The sequence below is a fragment of the Primulina tabacum genome, chromosome 2 (assembly GCF_025594145.1).
Source record: "Primulina tabacum isolate GXHZ01 chromosome 2, ASM2559414v2, whole genome shotgun sequence".
NCBI lineage: Eukaryota > Viridiplantae > Streptophyta > Magnoliopsida > Lamiales > Gesneriaceae > Primulina > Primulina tabacum.
Window position 1 is genome coordinate 34611423 of NC_134551.1, and position 21981 is coordinate 34633403.

The 21981-nt window shown below is 39.6% G+C and overlaps 2 protein-coding genes across 2 annotated transcripts; both read left to right on the forward strand.

The window, feature by feature from the left end:
* The first annotated feature begins 15309 nt into the window (after positions 1–15309).
* Positions 15310–17910, forward strand: LOC142537643 (uncharacterized). Its single transcript, XM_075643142.1, has 7 exons — positions 15310–15772; positions 15905–16050; positions 16306–16480; positions 16649–16818; positions 16873–16989; positions 17164–17254; positions 17525–17910. The coding sequence occupies exons 1-7, from the start codon at positions 15310–15312 to the stop codon at positions 17908–17910; spliced, it is 1548 nt and encodes a 515-aa protein (XP_075499257.1).
* A 222-nt stretch (positions 17911–18132) lies between these two features.
* LOC142537644 (uncharacterized) lies at positions 18133–18672 on the forward strand. The gene is made up of 2 exons (XM_075643143.1): positions 18133–18227; positions 18312–18672. Exons 1-2 carry the CDS (start codon positions 18133–18135, stop codon positions 18670–18672), a joined length of 456 nt encoding a protein of 151 aa, XP_075499258.1.
* The last annotated feature ends 3309 nt before the right edge of the window (positions 18673–21981 follow it).

Below are 21981 nucleotides of genomic sequence, written 5' to 3' on the forward strand. Positions count from 1 at the left end.
CAACCCATCTAGGGAGCCTAATGACTTAGCCCAACCCAAAAAACATGACCCTAACCTGTTCAAAAACTTGCTAGAAGTCGACCCATGTTTCTGCATGTGTGTGTGTGTGCTTTCTAGCTTGTGTTATCTTTCCTAGTTGCCTAGGACTCTACCAGCCATCTAACCACCGACCACACATGAACCTAACAGCGCCTAGACCACGCCCAGACCATACCCAGGCTAGCCCACTCCCTAGACCCAAAGCACGAAGCTCTGAACCAGATGACAGCAACCTGCGCTTGATGGCTTTCCTTCACGGTTTGCACTCTTGGTTCGAGCCAGCAGCAACCCAGCCGCCCCAGCTCCTAGCCCAACCCATGCCCATGACCCTTGGACCCTAATGGACCTAAGGACTCGACCCCAGCCCCTGAAACCGAAGCTACAACAGCAGCTACACAATCAAGCCGAGGAACCCACTTTTACAAGGACTCTTGTTCCTGTTCTTGGACCTAGCCAGCCCAACCAGGCCCTGAACCAACCCCTCTAGCACCCTTATTGGACCTCAAGGACCTAACCTAGCCCAGCCCAAGCCCCTGGCCGAGCCCCTCCTCCGTGCCAAAACTTCTGAAACCTGCGCATGTTTCCCTTGGGCTCTCGCGTGGCTAGGACTCCTCCCAACCCCATGGTCTCGAGTCCTAGCATGGCTAGGACTCTTCCCCTGACCCATAACAGTCCCTATCTCGCCTTGACCCAAAGCCTAGACCGAGCCAAGCCCTAAAGCCCCAAAGCCGAACCCCTTGAACAACAACCCACACTCACGGTTCTTTTATTCTTTGTCCCACGTTCCAGCTTGTTTCTTTTACTTATTCAGCCTTTTGGGGTGTTTTATGACCCCTTAAACTTGTGCAAAACATGACCCTAACATATCCTAATCATGGCAGCCCCTTAGGTAGAAGAATTTCATGGTTTTTGAGATCAAAACACATGTTTTAAAACCACATAAGATGCATGTGCCAAAATATTAAGATGTGTGGTTGTTTTCATAGAAAAACATGATCAAATAATTAATATTGTGTGAAAGATGAGAAAACAAAGAAATATGGCATGACTTTGCGTTTTATACGCACGAAAAACCGTTGACGTTGAAGAACGATGAGGAGGAGGGCTTAGGCTTGTGATCCCTTGAAAGCTTCGAATTTCCTCCCAAGCTTTGTTGGTGTGAGTTGTCGTATGAGGGAGAGGTTTTCAGAAAAAGTGGTGTGAAGTATGATGGTTTTCAGCCTTCGGTCTCCATTTCTCGATCGCAACTCGAATAACCTTTTAAAAATACATTTTAATGCAACCATGTAGAAAAATATATTTTAAACATGTAAATATGCACAACATAATTAATTAATGCAATTAAAACATTTAATTAAAATACAATAGAATTTAATAACTTGTATGCATGTGGTTTGCGTGGACCTTTAAATTTTCGGGGCGTTACAAAGATGGTTCCATGAGACTTTGCATTGACTATCGACAACTGAACAAGGCTATGATAAAGAACAAATACCCTTTGCCGCGTATTGATGACTTATTTGATCAGTTGCAGTGTTCTTCTGTTTATTACAAGATCGATCTGAGATCTGGATATCATCAGTTGAGAGTCAGAGATTCTGATATATCCAAGACAACTTTCAGAACCAGGTATGGCCATTATAAGTTTATAGTCATGCCATTTGGTTTAACAAATGCTCCAGCAGTATTTATGGGTTTGATGAACCGCATATTTCAGAAATATCTTGATGATTTTGTGATTATTTTTATTGATGATTTTCTGATTTATTTGAAGAATATGGTTGATCATGCTGAGCATTTGAGAATTGTATTGAATATCCTGAGAACTAAGAAATTGTATGTGAAGCTGTCAAAGTGTGAGTTTTGGCTGAGATAGGTGACATTTTTGGGACACATTATATCTGGAGATGGTATTTTTTTTGATCCCATTAAAGTTGAGGCTGTGATTAGTTTGCCTAAACCGACATCAGTGCCAAAGATACGCAGTTTTATGGGTTTAGCAGGCTATTATCGACGATTCATTAAAGATTTCTCCAGTATTGCGAAGCCGATTACTCAGCTAACCCAGAAGAACGCATCTTTTGTTTGGTCAGAGGCATGTGAATCCAGTTTCTTGGAGTTGAAGAAGAGATTAACCAGTGCTCCGGTGTTGACTATTCCTTCAGGCACTGGTGATTTTGTTGTTTATTGTGATGCTTCTCACAAGGGAATGGGTTGTATTTTGATGCAGCGAGGTCATGTTATTGCTTATGCCTCGAGACAGTTAAAGCCACATGAGACTCGCTACCCGATTCATGATATGGAATTGGCTGCCATCGTGTTCGCATTGAAGATCTGGCGACATTATCTATACGGTGAGAAGTTTGAGATTTATTCTGATCACAAGGTCTGAAATATTTATTTTCACAGTCTGAATTGACTATGAGGCAACGAAGATGGCTTGATTTGTTGAAAGATTTTGATTGTGAAATCAAATATTATCCGGGGAAGTCTAATGCAACAGCTGATGCACTGAGTCCAAAGGTGTGTTTTTATCCTTATCGACGATTGGTTTTTCAAATTTGATTGAAGATTTCTGTTTTTCTGGATTAGTATTTGAGACAGATTGTAAGCCTCTGAGGCTTTGTAACATTCAAGTGGAAACAGAGCTGATGTTCAGAATCAAAGAAGCACAGAAATTTGATCAGAATGTTCAGAATTCGATTATGATGGTCAGATCAGGACATCAGTCAGAATATCAGGTTAGTGAAGATGTGTTATATGTAAATAATCAACTTGTTGTGCCAGATGTTTCAGACTTGAGACAACAGATTTTGACAGAAGCGCACTGTAGTCGTTTTAGCATTCATCCTGGTGGCAGAAAACGTACAATGATATGAAGAAACAGTATTGGTGGAAACAGATGAAATCAGATGTCACATAATTTGTATCCAAAGGTTTGAATTGCCAGCATGTGAAAGCAGAGAGGAAGAAACCAGGAGGTCTATTGAAACGTACCGTACTTTTCATACTTAAAATTTGCGGAAATTTAAAAATTTTCATAACTAAATCATAAACCTCCAAAATTTGATAAAACAAATAAACTGTACGTCTCACAAGTTGTTGCAACAAAAGATTTGAAATTTAAAGTTTGACAAAAGCATTAAATGTTTTCATAAAACTTAAAAATGGCGGTCCTCGGGTTTAGCCTCCCGCTCAGTCCAAGCCTGCTCCTTGGTCCCCACCTCCAATCTCCTCATAAACATCCTCACCTGCATCGATCAAGTCTAGTAAGTCTAAAGACTCAACACGTATAAACTGGAAATAATGAGTACTACATAATAAAATCACATGCAACTTTAAAATAGAACAAACATACTTGAAACTTGAACTTGCATATAAAAACTTGAACATACGTACATACATACTTAGACGTGCCATCAACATAAACTTTTCTTAAACATGCTTTCATACTTGAACATACATAACTTCATCATTTTGCGTAGAGATATGTTTCAAAGCAAGTGACCCATAACATATTTCGCCTGATCAGACTAAACCACAGTACTGGGCTGACAGGGAAGATCCACTGCCACATACATGAGATCCCCGTTCATAATTAACGGGCTGATTGGTCCCCGTTTATGATTTAACGCTTTCCAATATCGATCTAAACTCGTTCATAATTTAACGGGGTGGAGAGGTCCTCGGTCACGTTCACCGACTTCCAAACCCTTTCATAATTTGGTCACAAGACAATTAACATACCTCAAAACTTAAATATTTTCTTTGCACGTCAACATATTTACTTGGCGTTGAGGGATTCGTTTGACTTCGAATGGGGCCGCTGTTGCACATACTAACATGAATTTAAATGGTTAACTTGCATAAATTAGACGTAAATATCATGCTTACTTACGAGCTCATTCAATTCCTTAGGACGTTCTAAAATTCCCATGACTTGACCTTGTAAATCATTATACTAAACCATGACATCAAACCTCAAAGCAAACCTGAAATGAAGTCTACAAATTTTTCCCAAAATATGAAGTACACGGACCCCGTGCCCTGGTCCGTGTATGGGTCCGTGTAGGTGAGCAAAAAAATTACTTGTGAAGGAGAAGGGACACGGACCCCGTGCCCAGGTCCGGCTCCGGGTACGTGTTCGTGCGGTGAAATTTGTCGTGCAGAAAAGGGCAGGCGCCGACCCCGTGCCCTGGTCCGTGTGAGGGTCCATGTTGGCTCGCAAAAAGGGCACTAAGGAGGAAACAAAGGCACGTACCCCGTGTCAGGGTCCGTGTAAGGGTCCGGCTAGGCACTGTACGACGAAACCTGCGTGAAAAGCTTAACATGATGTTTCTTTCTTCCAACCAACCCAAATGGCTATGAATGGACACCTCGAGACACATTCTAGGATGCTATGGCATTGTACTAAACCTAAAAAAAGGTTAAAATTGTTCCCAAGAGCGACAATCCACAACCAACAACACAATTTGGAATTCGACACCCATTTTCTTCCTACGACGCTTAATTCAACTTGTTGCCTAACGACGCGAAAGGTGACACCAATAATAATCCCAACATCTTTCTGGCCTTACCTAAACTCAGCAGCGATCACCCGTTGACTCCTAACGAAGCCTGCAACAAATAACTTCAAGAACACAATTTACGTAAAAGTCGCAGTTTGAGCAGTCCCACGAGAAATGTCATAACTCACTCAATTTTTATCCAAATATTTCGAATTTTATGTCAAATCAAAGGTATCAAAAGGTTCTACAATTTTCATGTTGAAAGTTTTCTCAAAATCGCGACAAAAAAATTGCAATCTTTCAAAATACAGTAGAACTCGAATTTTCAGATCAAAGAATTTCTTCAAAACACGTCCAATAAATTTTCTGCTCAAACCACTACATATTTCACACATGTTTTCAAACAAAACATAACAACAATAATAATATGACAAGATCAACGCAGGAAAAACAGAATATACGTGCATTTTGATGATTAAAAAACCGATACGACGATGCCGAAGCGGAGATAGCGCGAGGATTGATCCGGGACGAACGTGGCTCGATTTTTCTTGAATAAAAGTGACGAAATTTACTGAAATCTATGAAGGAAGGGGGCGGCTGCTGAGTGACTCCAAGAACCCTAATATTTGCTAATAAAAATGTGTAATTGAGAATGAATGTCTAAGTGTGTGTTGTGTGTTGTAGCGTTATTTTTAGTGTGTGTAAAAATATGTGTGTGCGTGCGTTTTTAGTAATTAGGGAATAAAAAATTGCTTAATTAAAAATTAACTAGCTAATTTAAAAATACTAACTCTCTCGTAATTAATAAAATCTCTAAATTTAAAATAACTTGCACAAGTGTCAAAAACTTTAAAAAGTTTAAAAATCATAAAATAGCTAAATAAATAATGTAGGCTTTAAAATGCTGAAACTAAATAAATTATTTAAAATGTCACATCCTCAACTTAAAATAAAATACCACATTTTAAATTGCCAAAATCGTCACCGGTCTTTTCCCTAGATCCCGCATCGAATAATCGCCTGAAACATGAAACTTGAAAAACGTTTTAACATGCATCACATAAACATGAATAGTTTAAAATAATGCATTTAAATATATCATGCATGGCTAAAACTCATTTTAAACTTAAATAAATAATTTAAAAATTAAATAAATACATGAGTTATACGTGTACAGAATTTGGTCACTACCGTTCCTCCCCCACTTATATAAATTTCGTCCTCGAAATTAAATCGTACCAAACAACTCCGGGTAGCGAAGTTTCATTTCTGCCTTTGTCTCCCAGGTGGTCTCTTCCACTGATTGGTTTAGCCACCGGACTTTGACTAGCTTAGTCAGCTTGTTCCGAAGTCTACGCTCCTGTCGTTCTAGGATTTGGATAGGTCTTTCCTCATACGACTGATCTGGAGCAAGTTGCAACGACTCAAAGCTCAAAACGTGCGAAGGATTCGCAAGGTACTTCCTCAGCATTGAGACAAGGAACACATTGTGTACACCAGCCAGATTTGGCGGTAAAGCTACACGATAAGATAGTGTCTCAACTCTTTCAGGAATCTTAAACGGTCCAATAAACCTCGGACTGGGCTTGCCTCTCTTCCCAAATCTCATAACACCCTTCATAGGTGCTATCTTCACGAAAACGTGATCACCTACTGTAAACTCTAGATCTCTTCTTCTCTTGTCAGCATAGCTCTTTTTATGACTCTGGGCGGTTTTCATTCTGTCTTGAATCTTGACCACCACATCCGCAGTCTGCTGAACTATCTTTGGACCAAGTTCTACTCTTTCACCAAACTCATCCCAATGAACTGGTGATCTGCACTTCCTTCCATACAATGCCTCATAGAGAGCCATTCCAATAGATGATTGGAAACTGTTGTTGTAGGTAAACTCCACTTGAGGTAGCATAGATTCCCAAGTCCCATGGAAATCTATTATACAAGCTCGCAATAAATCCTCCAAAATCTGAATCACTCACTCAGACTGGCCATCTGTCTGCGGGTGAAAAGCTGTACTAGAAAGCAACTTCGTCTCCATGGATGCATGCAAACTCTTCCAAAAGGACGATGTAAACCTCGGGTCCCTGTCGGACACAATAGAAACTGGGATCCCATGCAACCGGAATATCTCCCTGATATAATGCTCCGCATACTGCGTCATGGAGAAAGTCGTCTTCACTGGCAAGAAGTGCGCTGACTTAGTGAGTCGATATACTATAACCCAAATGGCATTAAAACCTCTGACTGATTTTTGTAAGCCAACAACGAAGTCCATGGTAATATTCTTCCATTTCCACTCGGGGATAGGGAGTGACTTAAGCATTCCTGGTGGCCTCTGGTGCTCTGCCTTCACCTGTTGGCAAGTGAGGCATTCAGACACAAATCTGCGGATGGCTCGCTTCATCCCTGGCCACCAATACAAGATCTGCAAATCCTTGTACATCTTGGTACATCCTGGGTGGATTGAATACGGAGATGCATGTGCCTCTGTCAGAATATCCTCTCTGATCGAATCAACACTAGGCACCCACATTCTACCTCTGTATCTCACAATACCATCAGACACTGTGTAGAGAACACTGTCCTTGGCCTCATCCTTCAGTCTCCATTTCAGTAACTGCTCATCTGAAGACTGACCTGCCCGGATACGGTCTAGCAAGGAAGATTTGACTGTCAGATTAGACAGTCTCGGAGCTCTGCCCTTGCGATAAACTTCTAAACCAAATATCTGAATCTCAGACTGAAGAGATCTCTGCACTGACAACTGTGCTACAACTGCGACTTTTCTGCTGAAGGCGTCTGCGACAACATTAGCCTTTCTCGGATGGTAGCTAATTTCACAGTCGTTGTCCTTTATTAGCTCTAACCACCGTCTCTGCCTCATATTCAACTCTTTCTGCGTGAAGAAATACTTGAGACTCTTATGATCAGTGAAAATCTGACATTTCTCGCCATACAAATAGTGTCTCCAAATCTTCAACGCAAAGATAACAGCGGCTAACTCAAGATCATGAGTCAGGTAGTTCTTCTCATGCACCTTCAACTGCCTGGAAGCATAGGCTATAACCCGACCCTGCTGCATCAATACTGTGCCTAACCCGAGCTTAGATGCATCGGTGTACAACACAAAATCACCTTGCCCTGTTGGCATGGCTAGTACCGGCGCTGAAATAAGAGCTTGCTTCAAAGTATCAAAGCTTTTTTGACATGCATCACTCCACACGAACTTCGCATTCTTCTTGGTCAGTGAAGCGAGTGGCACTGTTATCGACGAAAACCCTGAATAAACTTACGGTAGTAACCGGCTAAACCAAGAAAACTGCGGATTTCCGATGCATTCTTCGGCTCAATCCAATCCTTAACTGCTAGTACCTTGGCTGGATCCACCTCAATCCCACTACTAGATATTATATGACCCAAAAAGGCTACTTTCTCCAACCAAAATTAACACTTACTGAACTTCGCAAATAACTTGCGACTCTGCAAGATCTGTAACACCGTACTCAATTTCTGGCTGTGCTCCTCATGGCTCTTCGAGTAAATGAGAATGTCGTCAATAAACACTATGACGAACTGATCAAGTTAAGGCTGAAATACTCGGTTCATGAGGTCCATGAAAATTGTTGGAGCATTCGTCAGTCCAAACGGCATCACTAAGAACTCGTAATGCCCAATCTGGTTCTGAAGGCTGTCTTATGAACATCTGCATCTTTCACCTTCAGCTGGTGATACCCCGATCGAAGATCTATCTTAGAGAACACCGTAGCTCCCTGCAACTGATCAAACAAGTCTTCGATTCAAGGAAATTGGGTACTTGTTCTTGATCATTACCTTGCTCAACTCTCGGTAATCGATACGTTCAACTCTCGGTAATCGATACACAGCCTCATACTCCCATCCTTTTTATTTACGAAGAGTACTGGTGCACCCCACGGTGAGAAACTAGGGCGAATGAATTCCTTGTCAAGAAGCTCCTGAATCTGCTGCTTGAGCTCTAACATCTCAGCTGGAGCTAGACGGTACGGTGCCTTAGAGATTGGCACTGTGCCTCGCATGAGATCAATCGCAAACTCCACCTCTCTCTCTGGTGGAAGACCTGTGACATCATCAGGAAAGACGTCTGGGAAGTCTCTGACTACTGGCACCTCTGTTAAAGACGGAGTGGGTACGTCAGGTGCAGATATAACGCTGGCCAAGAAAGCCTGACAACCCTTAGAAATAATTCTCTGCGCCTGCATGCAAGAGATCATGCACGGGAAACTTCTCAATCTAGCTGGCTCAAAGAGAAACTGCTCCATGCCCAACGGCCTAACCAATACTGATCTCTTCTAAAAATCAATCAGGACTCTATTCTTCGTCAGCCAGTCCATTCCCAAAATGATATCAAACTCTGGCATTGGCAAGACGATCAAGTCGGCATACACTAGATGACCGTGCAATTCCAGATCAATGTCTCTGACCACACTAGTAGCTGACAACTCTTCCCCTGATGGGACTGTCACTGAATAATTCACGTCAAGTCCAATAGACTTGACGTCTAGATGACTAGCGAATGATTCAGAGATAAAGGAGTGAGTGGCTCTTGAGTCTATCAAGGCCTTCGTGGACACTCTCTTTATGAAAATCTTTCCTGAGAGGTGTTAACACAACACAAAACTTTATTCCCAAAATTCTAACATTAACCCTTAAGCAAAGTAGAAATCAATATCTCAAGTCACTCAAAAATATTACTAGCACACTATTAATCCCAAATAAATTCCAACATGCATGGCAAAATAATACTGAGCTTAGGTAGAACAGTTTACCGGTCAGTAATGTCATGTCTGGGTTCGCCTCCTGAGCATGCATGGCGAACACTCTGCCTTGAGTTGGCTGCCTCCACTGTGGGCACTCTTTCAACATGTGGTCAGTGGCTCCACATTTAAAGCACTTTCCTTACCCATACAAACATGGCCCCGGGTGCTGGCGGTTGTATAAAGGACACATTGGGAAAACACCGGGCTTCTGAGGCGCCCCCTGCTGCTGAATAGGACCCTTGCCCTTTGGCGGTCCCTGGTATGGCTTCTTCCCTGGCGACCCCTGATAAGTCCTCTTAGTCTGGGGTCGCTGATGCTGCTGCTGCTGCTGAGGTGGTGCCTGATAGGGCCTCTTGCCCTGCCTGTCAGCCTCAATATCTCTCTGGTCTTGATCTGCCGCCATAGCTCTAGATACGGCAACTGAGTAAGTAGTAGGACCAGCAACTCGAACATCACGGTGCAAGATCGGCCGCAACCCATCCATAAAATGTCTCAACTTTTCTCATGCATCATTAGCTATCAGGGGTACAAAGTAACACCCCCTCTCAAACTTCCTGACGATTTCTGCCACGCTGCTGTCTCCCTGTCGCAGCGACATGAACTCCCTGGTCAGACGGGAGCATACTTCTTCAGTGAAGTACTTAGGGAAGAACACTTCTTTGAATCCAGTCCAAGACAAAGTCTGTAGATTGATCGATACGGACGCGCTCTCCCACCACCGTCTGGCATCCCCTGTTAGTAGGAATATGGCACACCTAATCCGGTCTGCATCCTGCAGTTCCGTGAAGTTAAAAATCACTTCGATGGACTTAATCCATCCCTCTACCACCATTGGGTCAGTCGTACCCAAAAATTCCTTCGGATTCATTCCCTGAAATCTTTCATACACCGCCTCATGTCGGGGCCTTGCCCCTGAATTCGCTGCAGCCTGGTTCCCCACAAACTGCGCGAAGAACTGCTTCATACCTGCAAGCATCTGCGCCTGCATATCCGGAGGTGGACGAGGAGGAGTGACCCTCTCCTCATTCCGAGCTTCTATGTCCTCCTCTCTTGCTTCACAGTTAACCATATGTCTAGGAGGTATACTGTTCCAACAATTTACCCAACACGTAACCCAATATGCATGAATATATTGACAATATCATAAGATGCACGAAATATAAACTTAAATCTTGGACATGCTGAAATCATGATTCAATGCTTACTACATAACATAATGCAAAACTTTAAAACTTACAGACTTCAGGTGTGACTTTGTGAGCTTCTTGCAACTGGCAGTAGGCGTAACCCTTTACAAGAACATCGCTCTGATACCATTTGAAACGTACCATACTTTTCATACTTAAAATTTGCGGAAAATTAAAAATTTTCATAACTAAATCATAAACCTCCAAAATTTGATAAACCAAATAAACAGTACGTCTCACAAGTTGTTGCAACAAAAGATTTGAAATTTAAAGTTTGACAAAAGAATTAAACGTTTTCATAAAACTTAAACATGGCGGTCCTCGGGTTTAGCCTCCCGCTCAGTCCAAGCCTGCTCCTTGGTCCCCACCTCCAATCTCCTCATAAACATCTTCACCTGCATCGATCAAGTCTAGTGAGTCTAAAGACTCAACACGTATAAACTGGAAGTAACGAGTACTACATAATAAAATCACATGCAACTTTAAAATAGAACAAACATACTTGAAACTTGAACTTGGATATCAAAACTTGAACATACGTACATACATACTTAGACGTGCCATCAACGTAAACTTTTCTTAAACATGCTTGCATACTTGAACATACATAACTTCATCATTTTGCGTAGAGATATGTTTCAAAGCAAGTGACCCATAACATATTTCGCCTGATCAGACTAAACCACAGTAATGGGCTGACAGGGAAGATCCATTGCCACATACATGAGATCTCCGTTCATAATTTAACGGGCTGATTGGTCCCCGCTCATGATTTAACGCTTTCCAATCTCGATCAAAACCCGTTCATAATTTAACGGGGTGGAGAGGTCCTCGGCCACGTTGACCGACTTCCAAACCCATTCATAATTTGGTCACAAGACATTTAGCATACCTCAAAACTTAAATATTTTCTTTGCACGTCAACATACTTACTTGGCGTTGACGGATTCGTTGGACTTCGATTGGGGCCGCTGCTGCACATAATAACATGAATTTAAATGCTTAACTTGCATAACTTAGACGTAAATATCATGCTTACTTACGAGCTCATTCAATTCCTTAGGACGTTCTAAAATTCCCATGACTCGACCTTGTAAATCATGTACTAAACCATGACATCAAACCTCAAAGCAAACCTGAAATGAAGTCTAAAATGTTTTCCAAAAATATGAAGTACACGGACCCCGTGCCCTGGTCCGTGTATGGGTCCGTGAAGGTGCGCAAAAGAAGTACTCGTGAAGGAGAAGGGACACGGACCTAGTGCATATGTCCGGCTCCGGGTCCGTGTTCATGCGGTGAAATTTGTCGTGCAGAAAAGGGCAGGCACGGACCCCGTGCCCTGGTCCATGTCAGGGTCCGTGTAAGGGTTCGGCTAGGCACTGTACGACGAAACCTGCATGAAAAGCTTAACATGATGTTTCTTTCTTCCAACCAACACAAATGGCTATGAATAGACACCTCGAGACACATTCTAGGACGCTACGGCATTGTACTAAACCCAAATAAAACGTTAAAATCGTTCCCAAGAGCGACAATCCACAACCAACAACATAATTCAGAATTCGACACCAATTTTCTTCCTACGACGCTTAATTCAACTTGTTGCCTAACGACGCAAAAGGTGACACCAATAATAATCCCAACATCTTTCTGGCCATACCTAAATGCAGCAGCGATCGCCCGTCGACTCCCAACGAAGCCTGCAACAAATAACTTCAAGAACACAATTTACGTAAAAGTCGCAGTTTGAGCAGTCCCACGAGAAACGTCATAACTCACTTAATTCTTATCCAAATATTTCGAATTTTATATTAAATCGAAGATATCAAAAATTTCTACAATTTTCATGTTGAAAGTTTTCTCAAAATCGCGACCGAAAAATTGCAGTATTTCAAAATACAGTAGAACTCGAATTTCAGATCAAAGAATTTCTTCAAAACACGTCCAATAATTTTTCTGCTCAAACCACTACATATTTCACACATGTTTTCATACAAAACACATCAACAATAATAATATGACAAGATCGACGCAGGAAAAAAAGAATATACGTGCCTTTTGATGATTAAAATACCAAAACGACGATACCGAAGCGGAGATAGCGCGAGGATTGATCCGGGACGAACGTGGCTCGATTTTTCTTGAATAAAAGTGAAGAAATTTATTGAAATCTATGAAGGAAGGGGGCGGCTGGTGAGTGACTCCAAGAACCCTAATATTTGCAATTAAAAATGTGTAATTGAGAATGAATGTGTAAGTGTATGTTGTAGCGTGAGTTTTAGTGTGTGTAAAAATATGTGTGTGCGTGCGTTTTTAGTAATTAGGGAATAAAAAATTGCTTAATTAAAAATTAACAAGCTAATTTAAAAATACTAACTCTCCCGTAATTAATAAAATCTCTAAATTTAAAATAACTTGCACAAGTGTCAAAACTTTAAAAATTTTAAAAATCATAAAATAGCTAAATAGATAATGTAGGCTTTAAAATGCTGAAACTAAATAAATTATTTAAAATGCCCCATCCTCAACTTAAAATAAAATACCACATTTTAAATTGCCAAAATCGTCACCGGTCTTTTCCCTAGATCCCGAATCGAATAATCGCCTGAAACATGAAACTTGAAAAATGTTTTAACGTGCATCACATAAACATAAATAATTTAAAATAATGCATTTTAATAAATCATGCATGGCTAAAACTCATTTTAAACTTAAATAAATAATTTAACAATTAAATAAATGCATGGGTTATACGTGTACAGAATTTGGGCACTACATCTATTGCATAGCTTATCGATTCCAGAATGGAAATGGGATCACATTTCCATTCTGGAATCTCGTGTTGTTTGAGTTGTCGGGGATATCGATATTGTGTCGTTATGCCGTTGACATTGTACTAGATTGAGATTGATTCTACCAAAGTTTGCTTCGAGTTGTATTATGATATTATGCTTCTCGAATTGTTATTCCAGATTGGGATCGAAATAGGTAGAAGAAATATCAGAATCGTCAACTGAGAACTACGAAAAGAAAGGTATAAATCAATGTTAATTCGGGAAGAATAACTCGAGTGAGATATAACTTTAGTTTCCCTAAAATCACATACTTATTTGTTATTGAATTGATATATTTGAATTATTGAGATTATATGCTTGTTCTATTGAGTTATAGAATAGCATGTTGATAGATATTGTGACAGAGTCTTTGGCAGAGGTGCCTAGTCACTGGACGTTTGGTTTATATCGATGTTCTTAGGAGACAGATCAGTCCCTATTGTAGATACTCGATATAGTGTCCAAATTATGGGAATAAGAACGTACCACCATCTAGAAGAGAAGAGTAGGTGGGAGACTGTTGCGTTCTTATTCAAACCGGGATCCCTAGTCGAATCAGAGTTTAAGAAGTAAAGAGTTTGATTTACAGTTTTGTATCGATTTATGTTTATCAGATTACGATACATGTTGTTCGATACATGTTTTATGCTTTTATATATACTTGTCTGAAATGCATGTATACGTTGTTTATACTAGGAATATAATTCTCACCGGAGTTATCCGGCTGTTGTGTTTGTATGTTTGCTTGACGACAGGTGGGATAGGATCAGGGTCGAGAAGAGGATGACAGATCGAGATTAGAGTGGTGATTCCGGACTTAGACGTAGAACTAGTTGTTTATCACTTGTATGTGATTGATGTGACACTAGTTTGTTTATGGTTTGATGTTGGACAAGTTTTGTATCTTTAGATCATGTTGTAGATATTTCACTTGATCTGGTACACTAAATAAGATGATGCATAACTTGTTGTAGAGATTTATACACTTGTTTATATGCTGCGCAATTTAAAAAAAAAAATCGACCTAGTTTTAATTAATTTGATCCGTTTAATCCCAAAGAATGATTAAGAATTGAATTAGCATCCGGATCCCCACAGTTATGTTGTACCGATCTTTTTGAACAAGTAAGGTTGTAATATTCACCTCTAAATTACGAAGAATTTAGCAACAAATATTAACGAGATAAACAATCGAAATTCAAACGAACCTTCAAAGAACTCGTCTTTGACAATCCGAGTGAATAACAATCGACAAACGCCACAAGTATTAAACTTTGATAAGTTTGATTTGAGAAACATACAAAGGTGTATACAAATCCAAGCTTTGAATTTGAGATAAAAACTGTATCAATATGATTAAACTCAATGAATAATTTACAATGACCAATTTTCGTCCATATATTGTTTACAAAATATAAAAGATATCAAAATCTAGTTACCTAACTAAGTTGGACTCTAAATTAGGTAAATAAAATTTATCCTCGCAGACGGCGTGCTGGGGCGATCAAGTTTGGCCGCCCTAGCGCCAAGGCTTCTGGAATTCATCATCTTGGGCAGAACAAGGCGCACTGGGGCGGTAATGTTTGGCCGCCCTAGCGCGGCTGGCGCTGGGGCGGTAATGTTTGAATGCCCTAGCGCGAGGCTCTCGAGTCTGGGGTCTTGATTTTGGCCTTCTCTTCATAATTAGCACTTGAATACCCTTGAAATATCTTCCAACTTCATTTCTATACATGTCGAATTCCTTGAAGCTTCGAATAGCACGATTTAGAACGTCATGCTCGGCCAGATTCATATCAAAGTTGAACAACCTCCAGTATTTAAGCTGAACCTTCCATACCCTCAGAGATTTAAAAAGAAGATTTTGGATGATTAGTTTGCAAAATTCTTAGAGATTTTTAAGAAGATACACATCAACATACCATTTGCTGAAACTTTGGGAAAAATGCCAAATTATGCTAAATTTATTAAAGATGTGATGTCTAAGAAGAGGAAGCTGCAGGAGTTTGAGACTATGAAGCTGACTGAAGAGTGTAGCGCCATTCTGCAAAAGAAGCTACCACAAAAATTAAAAGATCCAAGGAGTTTTACTATTCCTTGCTTTATTGGTGGTTCTAAATGTAGTAGAGCTTTATGTGATTTAGGAGCAAGTATTAATTTAATGCCATTTTCTATTTACGGGGAATTGGAGCTTGGAGAGGTTAAACCAAACACTATCACTTTACAGCTTGCAGACAGAAGTCTCACGTATCCACGTGGGGTCGTCGAGGATGTATTGGTAAAAGTAGATAAATTTATTTTTCCTGCTGATTTTGTGATTTTAGATATGAAGGAAGATCATGATGCTCCATTAATCTTTGGGAGACCTTTCTTGGCAACTGGAAGGGCATTGATAGATGTATATAAGGGTGAACTCACCTAGAGAGTTGGTGGAGAAGCAGTCATTTTTAATATCTATCAAGCCATGAAGGGATCAAATGAGGTAAGTACTTGTAAAAGCATTGATGTTATAGACTCATGTATGTCTCTTGATTGTACAGGCACTAGCTGTTTGATAGGTGCTACAGGAACTGTTGATGAAGATGATTGGGAAGTGAAAGAGCAAATTGTGGCTCTTGATGGATCACAGAAAGAAAGAAAAACGAATGCACCGCTTGAGGAATTGGAGGTACATGAGCAAACAAAGGTAATACCTCCTTCCCCTGATTTGAAGGAACTGCCAAGCCACCTTTGCTATGCATTTTTATGTGAAAAGTTGACATATCCGGTAATCATCTCTTCCTCTCTTACTTGTAATGAAAAAGATAAATTATTGAAAGTATTGAGGAATTTTAAAACTACTTTAGGATGGTCGATTTCTGATATTAGGGGAATCGGTCCCACTATGTGCATGCATAAAATTTTGATGGAGGAGTCGTATACTCCTTATGTGGATCATCAGAGGAGGTTGAATCCAGCGATGAAGGAAGTTTTAAAGAATGAGGTGTTAAAATTGTTAAATGCTGGTGTAATTTATGCTATTTCTGACAGTAGTTGGGTGTCTCATGTGCAAGTTGTACCCAAAAAGGGTGGAATAATTGTGGTTAGAAATGAAAATGATGAACTAATATCTACTCGTACTGTAACTGGCTGTCGAGTATGTATTGATTATAGAAAGTTAAAAAATGCCACACGTAAAGATCATTTTCCACTGCCTTTTATTGATCAAATGCTTTATAGACTTGCTGGTTATTGTCATTACTGCTTTTTAGATGGTTATTCATGTTAAAACCAAATTGCTATAGCGTCAGAAGATCAGGAGAAGACTACTTTCACGTGTCCTTATGGCACGTTTGCTTTTAGGAGAATGTCTTTTGGGCTATGCAATGCGCCTGCTACTTTTCAAAGGTGCATGATGGCCATATTCGCAGACATGGTGGAGGAAATCATTGAAGTTTTCATGGACGACTTCTCGGTATTTGGCTCTTCATTTGATCATTGTTTACATGACTTATTCCTTGTTTTGCAGAGATGTCAAGAAAAGAACCTAGTTCGTAATTTGAAAAAATGCAATTTTATGGTCCAAGAGGGCATTGTTCTTGGACATAAAGTATCTTCTCGGGGATTAGAGGTAGACAGAGCCAAGGTGGTTGCCATCGAAAAACTTCTCCCACCAAAGAACATCAAAGGAATAAGGAGCTTTCTAGGACATGCGAGGTTTTATCGTAGAATTATTAAAAAAATTTCTAATATCACTAAACCCCAATGTAATTTGCTTGAAAAAGAGTACACTTTTATATTTGATGATGATTGTTTGCAGGTATTTGAGAGGATCAAGAAGGCATTGGTCACTGCACCGATTATGATAGCACCGTACTGGAAAGAGCCCTTTGAGCAGATGCGTGATGCAAGTGATTATGCAGTGGGCGCTGTCTTAGGCTAAAGAAGGGAAAAGATGTTTAGGGCAATTTACTACGCAAGCCGCACAATGGATGCTGCACAGCAAAATTACACTACGACTGAGACGAAGATGCTTGCAGTAGTGTTTGCCTTCGACAAATTCAGGCCCTATTTGATCGGCACAAAAGTAGTTGTTTTTACTGACCATGCAGCTATTTGCTACTTATTCGCCAAGAAAGATGCAAAACCACGCTTGATAAGGTGGATTTTGCTACTACAAGAATTTGACTTCGAGGTCAAAGATAAGAAAGGGAGTGAGAATCAAGTGGCTGACCACTTGTCGAGACTTGAGCTGGAGGAGAAGAAAGAACAGGGTGCTATACAAGAAACATTTCCGGATGAGCAACTCTTCGAGGTAAACTGTGTACTTTCTTGGTTTGCTGATATTGCAAATTTTTTGTCTTGTGGTACCTTTCCTCCAGATTTGAGCCATCATCAGAAAAAGAAGTTTTTCCATGTTGTCAATTTCTTATTGTGGGATGATCCATTTGTGTATAAGAGATGTGTTGATCAAGTTATTAGAAGATGTATGGACGGTGTCGAAGCACAGGAAATTCTGGAGCAATGTCATTCTTCACCATATGATGGACATTTTGGAGCATCATGAACAACGGCTAAGATATTGCAATTTGGTTTTTATTAGCCTAATTTGTTTAAAGATAGCTTTACCCTAGTGAAATCTGATAGATGTCAGAGGTTAGGAAACATCTCTAGGCGTCATGAGTTACCACTGACAAATATTTTGGAAGTAGAACTTTTTGACGTCTCGGGCATAGATTTCATGGGACCCTTTCCCCCTTCTTTTGGTAATTATTACATTTTGCTAGCCATGGATTATGTCTCAAAATGGGTGGAAGCAATTGCCACCAATACTAATGATGCTCGTGTTGTAGCTAAATTCGTGCATAAGAATATCTTCACCAGGTTTGGAACACCCAGGGCCATCATAAGTGACGAAGGTACGCATTTTTCCAATAAAATTTTCAACTCACTTTTGACTAAATGCAGTGTGAAGCATAAAGTGACACCAGCGTATCACCCTCAATCGAATGGAAAAGCTCAAATATCCAACTGGGAAATTAAACAAATATTGGAGAATACAGTCAACATTAACCGGAAGTATTGGACACTCAAGTTTGATGATGCACTATGGGCATACCGAACTGCATTCAAAACACCTATTGGGATGTCTCCCTATAGACTAGTATTTGGGAAAGCATGCCACTTGCCGCTAGAATTGGAGCACCGGGCAGTTAAGAAATTGAACTTTGACTTGAAAGCTTCAAGCGATGTCAGAAAACTGCAGTTAAACGAAATGGTGGAATTCCGTAATGATGCATATGAGAATGCCAAGATCTACAAAGAATAGACCAAGAAATGGCATGACAGAATCATTGTACGAAGGGAGGTCAAACGCGGACAACAAGTACTGTTATTCAATTCTCGTCTGAAGTTGTTTCCTGGTAAACTGAAATCGCGTTGGTCAGGGCCATTTGTTGTGGGAACAGTGTATCCTCATGGAGCTATCAAGCTAAGGTGCAGTGATGGAAGAACTTCAAGGTGAATGGACAGCGGGTTAAGCCTTACTATGGGACCGAAGTAAGGAATATCGACATCATTAGTTTGGACGAACCAAACTGAGTAAACTGGTGACAGTCGGGCTGACGACGTTAAACCAAGCGCTTGTTGGGAGGCAACCCAACCAGTTTCCTATACTGCTTTAGTTATTTCATTTTCAGTAGTGTAATTGCTTTTACTTCATTATTTGATTTAATCATGCATATGAAGATTAGACATTAATACATATTTTATTATGAAGGTAAAATTTGAATTGGACATGGCACGAAGATTAGTGGACAAAATCTCGGGAGTATTAGCGCCGCAGCACCACGAACTCAGTGCCACAGCACCAGAACATGCGAAGGTAAAGCGCCTAGGCGCTAAGAATCCAGCGCCGCGGTGCCAGACGTTCGAACAGCCAAGCTCCAAGGCACTAGACACTCAGCGCCGCGGCGCTGAAGGGGCCAAGAGTCAAGCGCCGTGGCGCTACTTATTCTTGAAAGGGGATCGTTTAAGGTGCTTGCTTGCGCAACGGAAGTTTCAAAAATATTTTTCTAGCAAAAATCGAGCACCCCAAACACTATAGTGTGTAGCAAATACAATAAAACACAAAATGTCATACATAGGGTGTTTAGAATTTTTACCTATCAATCACAAGGATTGATGTTATGGCTTCAACCAAGTTGTAAACAACTTGGCTCTTGAAAGGATGACAAATCTACAAGCCTCCTTGCTCTTGGACTCCTTCTTCAAAATAAGGTCCACCACTAACAAAGTAGAACCACTCTAATTTTGCACTAGAAAAATTAGAGCATTTTTCATTGAGAAGTGTAGGCTTTCCTCAACAAATTGAAGAAGCAAAATGAGAGGAATTTTTGCTCCAAAAATTCGGCCAAAGTATGTTGGGAGAGAAGGGAAGACTTTTCTTGGTTGTGGAAAAAGTTAAAGTAAAAAGTTGCATGTGCATGCCATGCCATTAACTCAAAAGTTGTCTCCAACCTTTCACCTCCCAAGCATGCTTTTCTATTTGGGTTTTTAACAATTACAAAGCCCATAGATTTTTATTTAAATGTCTCAAACATATTTGGGCCCAATTAAATCTTACTTGAATTTACTCAAGCCCACTAGTTAAATAATTATTTCTAATTGGGCTCTACAAGGCCCAATGTAATTTAATTAATTCAACACTTGAATTAATTTAATTATTTGGACTCTACTAGGCCCACTAGTGTTTAATTAATTCAAAACTTCAATTAATTTAATTTAGTCCATAATAATGTTTATGAAAATCACAATTTTCAAATACATTATTTATTTGGTCAACTTTTAATTTAGGAACACATTCATAAATTAAAAGTTACATTCCCCTCATAGAAGTCATACTACTATTTTTCCTTACGCTTATAAACTCCTTTATAAGCCGTTCAACACATTGAACTATTTTACTTGTCAATGGGATCTAGAAAGTTAGCACTTGTGTGACCTTCAATGGTTCATTGATACAACTAGTCGTGGGTTCACATCTCCATGTGATTCAGGGCTAAACATGTCCTTATTTGAACATACACCAATTGCTTCATTCTTACATATCAACTCCTTGATAATAAGAACGTCAGAACTCAAGTCTAATAATACCTAACCAATCATGTTAAACACCTAGCAGCATCGCTTACATGATTCCCTAGGTATCAAATGATAGTGCCTGCAAGAACCATTCTGTAGAACCCGGTAAATCAGATTACGTATAAGCCATGCATAATTGCTATTATTTAAATTAAAAATAATTTTTATGGAGTGTATAGTTCATTTTAAAATTTTTTAAGTCATGATCATTTATTTTAAATCGCAAAAGTATAGTTTTGTCTTTTCAGTTAAATACGCGAGGCCGAGCTGGAGTTGGAGTATTGAGATATAATAATAAGAAAATATTCCTAAATTTAATTTAAGCCAAGGAATAATTTATTTTGATGTTAAAAAATGTTTTTAGGATTTATTTAATTAATTGGAGTAAGTTAGTAAATAAGTTCTTTTTGGCCAATAATTAATTAAAAGCCTAAATTAAAATGTGTAACCAATTGGGATAAATTAATCTAGGCTTAATATATTCAAGAAATTATACCCTGACATGTTAGTAAATTTATTTTAAGACTTAGTCATGCATGCAAGAAAATTACTATCCCAAATTAATTTATTATTTCACTAAAATACATAATAAGTGTTTAAAACTTTAAGGAGTTAAAATTCAATAATTAAGCAATATTTTACCTCCATTTATTAAGAACATTTTCGGCCCCCTTAGAATCAAATCCTTACATGTTTGGCAAATCTCCATTTTTGATTCCTTTCCTTAACCTTTCTATGTATGATAATTCCCTCACTTTTAAATCCCCAATAATTTATAATTAACCACTTTTATTGCACCTAATTAAACCACTAAATTAGCCAATCTATTCCTTTCCTTGTGACATTCCATTCCTTAAATTGAAACTTCCCTCTAATGCATTCTTGACTCCTTTATTTTCATAGTAGCCTCCCCTTCATTCCTTAGTATCTCCTTCCCTTCCTTACATTCAAAAATTTCAGAGAATTTAACAGCAAATAATCTTGACTTTCAGCAACAATAACAAGAAAGAAAAGGGACTCCCTCTCCGTCGCGCTGTGTTCGTCGTAGTGTTTGTTTCTTCTTAAAACCGAATTTCAGGCACGCTTATATTATTCATTTTATCTTCAATCAAGTCCTAAAAATATTTTTAAAAAATATGCTATGTTCATGAATCATGAAAAACACGAAAATATGACAGCAACTTTTCGAAAATCTGTGCAGTATTTTTCGGCTTTCACTTGTTGCCTCACGGTTTTGATTGTTTTTGTTGTTTCAGGAGGTTGGCTCGATTCCAGGCACTCAAGGCTGTATCTAGGCATGTACTAGGGTGTGTTAGGATCATGTTGGTCCATTAGTTCAAGCCCCTACATGCTGGAAGAAGGCTTGACAGCAACTTTCCCTTAGTTGCAAGTTTGAGTTTTGATTTTTTTTGTTTTGGTTGTCTAAGTTTAAGGTTCGGATCATGGTTGGTCTAAGGCCTGTAACCATGGTTAGAACCCTTCCTTAGCATGTCTA